At 33.5% G+C, this 11,547-nt stretch overlaps 1 protein-coding gene across 1 annotated transcript; it reads right to left on the bottom strand.

The window, feature by feature from the left end:
• Nucleotides 1–5,693: 5,693 nt before the first annotated feature.
• On the bottom strand, nt 5,694–6,939 carry LOC136974364 (G-protein coupled receptor 83-like). Its single transcript, XM_067269217.1, has one exon. The coding sequence runs from the start codon at nt 6,879–6,881 to the stop codon at nt 5,700–5,702; it is 1,182 nt and encodes a 393-aa protein (XP_067125318.1). The 5' UTR covers nt 6,882–6,939; the 3' UTR covers nt 5,694–5,699.
• Between the last annotated feature and the right edge of the window lie 4,608 nt (nt 6,940–11,547).

The following is an 11,547-nucleotide window of genomic DNA, read 5'->3' on the forward strand; positions in this document are numbered from 1 at the left end:
TAGAAAGAAATTTTTATGACAACCGATACATAAATCGTAAATTTAAAGAAAATAAATTCTAGAGCTTTTTTTGTACCATTGTACGTCTCATTCATTAAATTTGGTTGTAAATGATGCTGCCAAAGTAACAGTTAATTTTTTATCACTGTACTAGAATTGTACACGTTTTTTCTGCATCCCCTTAGAGATGGGACGTACTAAATCCTAATATCACCGGTTTAACATTGAAATCCGTAAGTAATATAAGATGGGAGAGCAGAATAAACGTAGAATAAATATATTTATTATTATTTTTTTTAACTCTTTCTGCCCTGTGGGCACTAAGAGGGCCTCTTTTAGTAGGCCCATTATGGGTTCGGCCAGGCCCACAATGGGGCGACCGGGTTGTGAAGGACGGGGCCCGACATATCCGAACGGATCACCCCCCGAAAAATTCCTGGGGATTATTCGACCCGTTCGGATTCGATCCCGGGTCCCCCAGAGTGGTAGGCTGCCACCTTTACCGCTCGGCCATCCGGCCGTCAGAATAAATATATCAAATATTTTAATGGATTTTTTTAAAACTCCTGTCAACTATACAGAACTATCGTAAAAACATACCAGTAAATTCCTATCGGTTGGGTTAAGTTATAAATCTAGTCTAGGGTGGACAACCTTTTTTATAACATGGGCCAGAATAAATTTTACGTTTTTTCCGCGGGCCGTAGTAGTTAATTGACGCCTTCTTGTGACTTGTAATTTTTTTAGTCTGCAAATATGAAATAAATAAATAAAAAGTTAATTACTACATTTATTTCTCTTATCGTTTTCGAAAATTACAAAGAATTGGAAAAATAACTATTAATTAGTTATTTTTCCAATTTAATAATCTATTAAAGATCTCGCGGGCCGGATAGAAACTTTTCGCGAGCCGTAGCTGGCCCGCGGGCCGGGGTTGCCCGCCGTTGATCTAGTCTACTCGTGATTCACATAATCGGGCGAGGGCGGCCGAATATCTAGCAGGCAGGCGGCTAACAGCCCACAACCGGGTCCGGGATATAAAATTAGATGCTTTATGCGTGTGTCGCTTCTACCAGCTAAACCGGGTGAGGTTGGTGCTCTGTAAACCGCATGTGCCAGTGCCTATATAATCTGGCTGATTGGAAACTGACCCGGTTTCGACATTCCTTCCGCCACCGAATTATCAATCAATCAATATCTTTATTCACAAAAAGGGAATTATCCCTGTTGCAGGGGGTTGTACAAAATTAACTTATAAATTTTCGTATTATTAAAACATTAACTGGATTATTAATATTTAACCATTTTTATACATTGGTTTTATATTGTTTCGTTATTAACATAAATAAAAACAGTTGTTTTAACAAACAACTGTTTTACTGTGTTTTATTGTATAATTATATTACTGTGTTTTAACAAACACAGTAATATAATTATACAATATTAGTGAAGTTATACATTGTTGGTATATTTAGACATATTGACATAGATTTACAACATTTTTGTAATCTTAATGAAATAATTGTACAGAGCATAGAGATCGTTTTTATTTAGATTATTTAAAGAATTTCTATAATCTTGGGATGAATCACTTTGGAATATTCGAGGAATGTTGAGAGAGTCACGTACATTAGAGAGGTTTTGACATTTCTGAAGTAAGTGTTCAATTGAGAAGTTATCGAATTTGCACCATGGACAATGATTGTTTGACAGGTCAATATAGTTATTATTGATATAAAGGAAATATTTATTTAGACGTAATTGTGAAATTAGCCTTTTCACATTGAAGTTAATTTTATCATATAAGGTTGTACAGAAGGTATTTGTAACATTTTTAAGTACCAAGGATGATAGGTATTGTGATTTAGACTATTTTGATCCATGTTTATCGATTGAGCGATAGCTGATTCCATTAACATAGTATATCCAAATTTCCAGTCCTGAATTATTCGAATATACAATAGCAATCTTATCGTTTTTTTCACATGTAGTATAGAAATTTGTAAAAGGTACATAATGCAGTTATAATAAAAAATTAATTTTAATTAATGCTGTACGTTAAAATATGAAAATTTATATTTTATAAAATACAAGGGAAGGTCATTGGAAGATGGAATCGGCGCTTCCATCGCTTCCAATGACGGCACGCCACTGTAATACGTATATTTTAATATATTTAAAAAAAACAAACCCACTGAGAAATGTTCCGTGTGTTTAACAAGGTTCGGGAAACTGAAAATTTTAACAACGCAATTTTAATGCGAACCCGCTGAATATCACCACTGCTTAAATGGCATAAACAACAAATTGTTCCTATTCTATGATTTTCGTTTTCTGTCTTCTGGACAGCATGAAAACATTTAGCACTAAATAGTATGTAGAAGCACAGGGCGTGTTGCCTGTTAAAGAGGATATAATGTACTGTACTGTACTATACCTGGGTAATTAGATCCTGGATATACCTGAGGATCATAACTGTTTTATATCGCCGACCATTTTGCCAGTTTTATATTTTTATCGCCACCTTAATAAAAATATTGTCAAGTGGCGATTTTGGCCCTATGCAGCGCGACCCCTGATATTTGACGGCCGGATGGCCGAGCGGTAAAGGTGGCAGCCTACCGCTCTGGGGGACCCGGGATCGAATCCGAACGGGTCGAATAATCCCCAGGAATTTTTCGGGGGGTGGTCCGTTCGGATATGTCGGGCCCCATCCCTTACCACCCGGTCGCCCCATTGTGGGCTTGGCCGAACCCATAATGGGCCTACGAATGGAAACCCTCTTAGTGCCCACAGGGCGGAAAGAGTTAAAAAAAAACCCCTGATATTTATTAACTATAAATTTAAAGCATTATTCTTTTAAATTATACTATTACAAGAACATTTTACGCAACACAATACACATAACTGTAGCGTAACTTCAGTTACTCTTATTTTACGTATTTATAACATTTAAATTTTCGTAATTTTTACGCCTAAAATAAAACGTTTCGTACCGATGAAATGCATTACTTTCATACTTTAATAAGGATATTCTTATTTAAAAATAACAATAACTAGCTTAATTACTTACGAATAGATATTTTCCCAAGCATATTAGAGAGGTTGCGGCTGAAGTTTACATCTCTAAAACGTGAACGTCGAACGTCGAGCGCCGCCATCTTGTAAGCCTAGAAGTTTGACAATGGCGTTTAGAACGTCGAGCATGATTCCAATGACATTCCGAACGCTATTGTCGAACTTCTAGAAATTATCAGGTCATGCAAATATTTTAAATTGATATTTGTTAATGATGTAATTAGGATGCAATTTGAAAAAATGTCTGTCTGTCTGTTCTGCCTTAATCTCGAGAATGGAGTTAGATACATGGAAGTCTAGACCGGATATGGAAAGCGTAGATACAAGAGGCCCCGATTAACTATTTACGAACTTTCTTTACAAACCAGAACTTACATCATTTCAATCACAATAATTTTCCCCCGAAAGGAGTTAGACGATCGGGACGACTCTGTTGCTAACAGGAAAGTATGATGTACAGGGACAAGCTACTATTACTTGAGGTGGAGAGCATATATTTTAAATGAAACAAATTAAAAATATGAATTAAAATCGAGATAATAAATAATTGCTCGTTATATGTTAACTGTTGTCTGTAAAATTTGAAATGTTTTCCTTACATCTCTTAAAATCATTATATAATAATTAGGTTAGTCTGTATACATTATTACTGTTAAATACATTAATGATCGAGGTGTTTTGACAACTTAACACTATGTTTTCCTATATAATTAACCTAATTTACTCTAATATTGCATAAGTTATGTACTAATTAATATTAATCAAATGTAATTTGATTTCCTATTCGACGGATTATAAAATTATTTACAAAATCACAATTTTTTAAACTTTAATACCGCGAATAATTATTATTGAAAGATCGGTAATAGTTTTAATTTAATTTATTTAAATGTATGTATTTTAAATGCTAAATGCACTTTCATTTACTTAATGATTTGATTTTCAATTTAAAAACCTACGATGAAGTGATTTAAGATGGAAGCCGAATTCTTTAAAATATTACTTTTGAATAATTTAATAAATTAGCAGCCTAATATAAAATCTCGTGTTTTAATAAAGTTATTGTTGAGTGTCTGTCCTTCCTTGATCTTGTCAAAGGTTTTAAATAAATTAAAGCCAATTGAAATACTGAAGGACTGTTATTGAACATCAAATTTCGAATTAATGCAAATTTTTCTGATTTATAATTTAATAGTTCTAGAGGTTAATTAACCTCTAAAACTATTTAATTTTATCTTCAAAACTTCTAAAACTATAGAAAATAATAATAATAATAATTAAAAATGTAACATTTTCAACACAAACTATACAGGAGAGACCGTTCCACGTCTGGACACTTTTTTGATCCATAAACATTTGTGGTAAATTGAGACTTTAGAGAACAAATTTGATTACACACTGCCCATTGCCCTATTTTCGAAGCTACCATTTCTTCACTATGGAAAGTAGGTTTGCCAAAAATAAATTAAGCCTTTCAAAAACGCCAAATAGTTCTTTGGACATAAAGATTTCGGGTCAAAAAAATTTCAAATATCGAGCATATTTGGCAATATAAAAATTTCGAATACATATACAGTAGAGCATCGATTATCCGACTTAATTGGGGACTGGGGTTGGTCGGATAACTGAAAAGTCGAATAACCGAAAAGTATGAAAAAATACATTATTAGTATAGTGTATTAGGCCTGGTTTAAATACTAGCCTCCCTTTCATGGTCGAGCCAGTGCTGCAAGCTAAAACATGCAAAAATTTAACAAAAATAATATTAAAGTAGCCAAGACATAGCCAAATATTGTAGCGCCACGTCACTAGCGGACATTTGAACTTGCCGACTAGAACGCGGTCGGTTAACCGATAAGTCGGTTAATCGGGGGTCGGATAATCGATGCTCTACTGTATTCACTTTTCGGTTAAAAGCATAAGTTACACACGCTGATAATAAAAGGTTTTTAATATTAGCCAACACGGGCACAACCGTCAAAAGAGATAATTAAATAAAAATGAATGAAGAAACTGCGGGTATTGGTGGTGACAACTTGGCAAATATGCCATTTACGTCGACTAAATCGTTCTTTTCGTCTGTGTTTGCGAACGATTTTGCCTAGAGAGATGTGTGACGTAGACTCGTTTGGTATTTATACACGCGCAATACTTCGGCAATGGCATTTTGACCATGGCTACCCACTTACAATACTTATTAATGATGTAAATATAGATTAATCATTATTAGGATAGTGGTTAACTTTTAAAAGATTCAATGTTGCAGCATAAACAAAATCCACTCCATCAGACCGGTTGTGGAAAAAGTGCATTTTTTTTTTCCGCGTGAGTGACAGTGACAATGACGTAACGGGGACTTGGCATCCCAAAATACATATTTATTCACCACTGGAATGCTGTGTCTTCTTACGAGTGTCTTCTGAATAAGTTAAAGGAGACCTCCAAAATTAGTTTACCACTTCCTGCCCACGTCTTGACACACCGCAGATTAGGTAAAATGGATGCCATTTAGCAATAAACCAAGGGGAGAGTTTCTACGAGATAGGCTCGAAATTTAAATTGACCGCACGTAGAACAATCTCCTCTGGACATAATTTGGCATGTCCATCTTTTTGGAAATTTCAAACTTTAGTTCCGGAGAAAGATCTCGTAAGATTCGTACTAAAAACTTCTACGGAGATGTTTCTGTTAAATTTCGATTTCCTATTTCTTGCATACGTACAGGGAATAGACGCGCTTGGTGTTGTTGGAATTGCACTGTTTTCGAGTCTTCGTCTATGTAACACCGTTCTCAACTCGGAATTGAGATTTTTGCATCGATGGAAGCACGTAGTCCACGACTTAGCGGCAGATCGGAAGTTTTCATTTAACCAGCAATAGATAAACGGGTTATAACACACACTGCTCATGGCTAACCAATGGCACAGAAAGAATACGGTAGCCGAAGCTTTACCCAGATCGAAGTCTATTAATAAATGATAGAGATTAAGCGGGAACCAACACAATGCAAACACTAAAACTACGATCATCGCCATTTTTATGGTTTTCACTTTCATCCTTAAGTATAACACCTTTTGTTCTTCCGTTACGGCACCGATTGCGCGACGTTTCCAAATTTTGCACATAATTCTGACGTATATTATACCCGTGACGGATAAGGGAATGGCGTATTGTAACAGAAATAAAGCCAGAGTGACGTACTTCCTGTGTATTCCTTTAGGATAATTAATGCGGCATCGAACCAGAGTCATGTAAGTGAAGACGCTCTCGACTCGATAGAACGATGCTTCCGGAAGTGACAGAGTGATGGACACGCACCAGATGACGAAAGTCACAGCTATGGCCCTCTTAGAACTCATTCTCGGCTTTAAGGGTCTGGTGATTATGTAGAAACGATCGTAGGCGATGCACGTCATGGTGAAGGTAGAAATATAAACGGAAGCAACCTGAACCAGAGGAACAAAAACACACATTATCCTGCCGAAAGGCCAATTGTCCAGAAATACCCTGGCTAAATTAAATGGTATGTTGAGTACAGTCATCAGTAAGTCCGATATTGATAAATTGATGATAAAGATTTGCGTAGACGTTTTAAAACGCCACTTTCGACACACCACGTTGCACACCAGGCTATTTCCAAAAATGGAAATGACTATAATCAGGGAATAGAAGAATATAATTACGGCTTCTCTGGTCATTTCTGTAGGCATAATCATTCTGCTCAATAGCAAAGACAGCTTAGGATTTATATTGCTGTGGTTAAATTGCTGATAAGTATCATTTTCCATGCTTTTTTTCAACATATTTATAATACCTTTCAATAATAAATAGTCCGAATTGTTGATTTGATAATCGGAATTCACTTCGTTATTCGGCTTCATTCTTAATATTCATTTTAAGTCACCAGAAAAATCCTCACCGATTTGCTAATTCTGTAAATAAAAGATTTCTTTTAAATAAATTAAATTAAATCGATATTTAATTATTTAACCTAACTTTGTTACAAATTATTTAAAAAATAAATTTTTAAGATCTGTTATAAAGTAAATAGTTCTTTTTTAAAATCGCTCTTTTGTAGTCCCAACTGGGCCCTGCGGTATAAAAATTAAGCTACAAGTAACGAGCAATTATTTATTGTCACGCTGAAATTTTTAAATTAACGCAATTTACGTGATAAGTTCGTCTTACCCAGGTGATCACATTAGCAGGTTTCACAGTAAGAAATAAACGTTTCTTCTTATTTTAAGAAAAAAAAACACGCGTTTTCACGTTTTTTGTCCACGAGAACTGTTTTTAACAACTAACAAATAATAATATAATTTAATTTGACTTTAAATGTTATAATATATATATATATATAAGAATGTTTTTTGTTTGTTTGTTTGCTATACACGCCTAGGCCATTTGACCAAGTGCTACGAAACTCGCTAGTTACGTTTTTATACCCTTAACTTAAATATTGTCATACACCCCACTTTAAAGTATCGATTGCATTTCTATAAATCAATTAATTTTTATTTACATTCGATTTTCTGAGTTTACACGTAGCGTCATCTGTTGGCAAAAATTAACAAAATCATAAGATAAATGTAATTTTTACAAAAAAGGATAATTTAAAAAATATATTACATTTACTTAATTACTGCGACAAGTAGCATATAGCACTTGCCACTTTTTGTTTTCTGAGTGATACTTCCTTAATAAGTGCCCTCCAATAGCGGAATAGATAAAACTACCGAACTCCGGTAGTTAGTTAGTTGTGGGTTCGGGCATGGCCAACGGGCTGGCATGTGCAGTTTTCCGGGTTTTCTTCACGTTAGTAACATTTAAATAGGGGCCAGCTTTACATAAAAGTCTTCCTGGGATGCATTCCCCTTGGCAGATCGCGTTGCTGTAATCAAATAATCTAAACTAATTTTAACAAATGATTATTTATTGTGACATGGTCACAATGCTGGGCTGCAATTTTTCGTCACAATATTCTCACTTCTTTTAGTGGGTTTTGCCCCTGCACATCATACTTTTCCTGTTAGCAATAGAGTCAGGGAAGTTTACGTATTAGGAAGATCGATACTATTAAATTTTGGTGGTTAGACATCAAGGGGATAGGGAGATAGAGAGAACGGTGTGTCTTATCTAGAGTGGAATCGGATTTATATGAAGATTTTACTGGTTATAAACATTTACAATTTATTTTGTTTGTTTTTTTTTAAAATTCGTTTCGACCCTGAAAATTAAGCTTTTTGCCATTTTATAATAATAAATTTTATAAAAAAGGTTTTTAATAAAATATCGTAACAGATAGCGCCGCACATGATCTTAACTTGTTTTGCTGGAAAAGTTACCCAACTCATTGTTGGACTTTTAATAATTTAGAATCGGATTAAACTCGAAAAAAGAGGACAATTTTGTTTCAAACATTCTTTCTGGAAACTGCTGAATGATATGGAGTGAAACACAGAGAATAAATAAGAAAATATCTTACGTAACAAATGCTTTATTCACGTGTCGTTGACGTAGGAAAAACATAATTAAAATGTTGGCACAATAATCATTATGTAATTATAGCTGAAACTTGTTACTACCGTAGTATTTTTGTTGTTTAAACTCTTTTTCTTAACTTACTTATCGTCAATTTTATAATAACTGTCGTTTAATTAAAATGTCCAAATTGTCACTGTGATATTAAAAGAAGGTTTTGTTGACCAACGAGGGCAAACACGCAGAAAGAAATATACAAAATTAAAAAAATGATATATATTAAGTTGAAAAATAAAGCGAAAACATTGTAAACTGAGGGTACAAGTAAAAGTGTACAACAATGATGAAACAATACAGATTAAAATAATAAGTAAATAAATATATAAAATACAACGAAATATTAGTTCAGTCTTTGGTATCGTCGTCCATTGTGTTTAGAAGATACCTCCAAGCTTCTGATAAGCAAGCGGCATCCTTATGGTTTACGCACGAATTCTTAATACTGTGCTTGTATATGTATATTTTATCTAGAGTTTATATGCTTGCTGGTCCCTTACTGGCCTATATTCTTTAAAAGTCTAGCTTCGTTATAGTTTGGTGTATTGTCTGGGACAGTTACCATTATAACTAAGGTTGGTGTGGTTTTGCCTTTACTCACGTCATATTGCTCTCCTTAATTCTCGTGGGGAGCTTTCTGGAAGTGTATCCTATGTATTTGTTTTTTCTGTTTTCCACGCCTAGAGTGAGAGGTATTTCATATATATCTGGGACCGTGTCGGGATCAATTGGGTCTTTGTCATTGCGTAATCAGCTGTAAATAGTTCTGTTGCGCTTATATACGATACTTCTGCTGCTCGATCTGATGGTTTTTCCATGTGTATTGTCTAATAACTTCTTATAAGTCACCTGGGAAATTAGGGATGGAGGGTGTTTAGGTTTCTTTGGAAATCTGGCGTTACTGTATGTGTTAAATATATAATCAATAGTACATATGAGATAACATCGGTTCCTTTAATTGTGGTTATTTAAACCTTTTTAATGTAACTTTTATGTATGTTTTGTTTTATTATCTTTATAAAACACCAGCCAAAGAGGGACTCCAAAAGAGTCCGAAATGCATTTTGGGTGTATTGTATACATTTCACATTCAACCAAAGTAAAAATTCTTTATTCTATTATAAATTTAGATATAAAATAAGTTAAAAGTTTATTCGTAATATCATATTCACAGGTGGGATAAACCCTATTATTTAACAGAATTTTTACAGTTTTTGATGAATTGACTGGCTCCCATTCATTTTAAAAGAGGCGTACGGGTGGTCTGGTATAAAAAAATATCTGGTTGAAAAAATAAAAACTTTAAATTTAAGTTACTAAAAGTCTTAAACTAGTTTATAAATCTCTCATATTTAACAAATTATTAATTGGTACAATAATTGCACGTCTGTCATTAATTACTTAGATAAATTCCGATCGGATCGATAGCATTTGGCTTACATAAAGGAATGTAATTTCGTTTAATTTAGTGATAATCTAAATTAAGCTTTATAAATTAACGTCCCTTTGCATTCCCCGAAGAAAGTAAACAAAAAATGAACATTTTAATTGATTAATTTTTGAATTGAAATGACGTAACTTCCGATTTGCATGGGATGTTCGTCGGGCCTCCAGCCTCTTAGGTTTCGATTTTCATCTGTCTAACTCCGTTCTCGAGAATAAGAAGGACAGTGGAATTTATAGGTCTACAATTTTTCAAATTGCCCAAAAAACGATGTTATCTATTTACTTAAATGTTAACATATTCCGTTAATATTTAAGTACAACTTCAGACATTAGTATTAAATAATTATATAACTCATTAATGAGCAATTATATTATAATAAAAAGTATTTAAACTTGTACGCGAATACATATTACTATCATTATTAATTTCTTTCTAACAACAAATATTGAAATATATTTCTAACAAAGGAAAAGAAACATAGAAAATACATCTACCATGCCTACTTTTACCACACATTTTACATAAAGCCACAGTTAAACGATCAGACATATAAATATCAATAAAATATAGGCTGTTTGAAAAATTTACTCTTTGTTATTTTAAACATTTGAAAATTGAAAATTCCTATCGATTTGTAGTGAATAAACGTGTTGTCTTTTAATCCGAAATTCATGCTTAAGATCTCGATTTTGTTCTTAATGTATGTTTCCTCCAGATGCGAGATGAATTGTAAAAAATCAAGTATTAACTTTAATATTTATTCAAAATAATATGTAACGTGGAATTATGGTCTTGCATTTCCCGTATCTTTAATAACGCTATCGAATTTAACGTTTACAAAATAGAATATATTCTTTTCTATAAATATATTATATTTAAATAAAACACAATCGAATAATTTATTGTGATATCGTCACAATGCCGGCTGCAATTTTTACATTCCCTCTGTTATATATAACACAGGGAAAGTATGGCGATCGACCCCAAGATTTTTACATTTTTGGACTGAAGGGACTTTGAAACGTCGAGAAATAGAAAAAAAAAAGTTTGGGGATTTTTTCCTGCATGTATGGATGTTAATGTGGTAGGAGCACAATTTTGTTCATTTTTTTTCAAGCTGAATAACTACTGTGCTTTTTGTCGAAAATTTCTGAAATTTTGCAGGAAAGTTTGTGTATTAGGGTGGTCGATACTATTAAATTTTGGTGGTAAAAGGTCGCGAGGTGGGGAGTTAAAGGGTCGTGTGCCATACCTCGAGTAGGTTCGGACTTAATGACGATTTTACTGGTCATTAGCATTTACGATTTTTTTATAAAACCTATCCATACTTATGAAATGAAGCTTTTTGTCATTTTACGATAGTTAAAAATGTAAAATTTTTAAAATAAAATATGATAGGAAATGGCACTGTAAATGTTGCTGGGATAGTTAAGCAACTTGCTGGATTTTTTAATCATCCTTTAACTTAACCTAAGCTTTCTATA

Source organism: Centruroides vittatus, unplaced genomic scaffold (genome assembly GCF_030686945.1).
Source record: "Centruroides vittatus isolate TY-2023 unplaced genomic scaffold, ASM3068694v2 contig_347, whole genome shotgun sequence".
In the NCBI taxonomy this organism is placed as follows: domain Eukaryota; kingdom Metazoa; phylum Arthropoda; class Arachnida; order Scorpiones; family Buthidae; genus Centruroides; species Centruroides vittatus.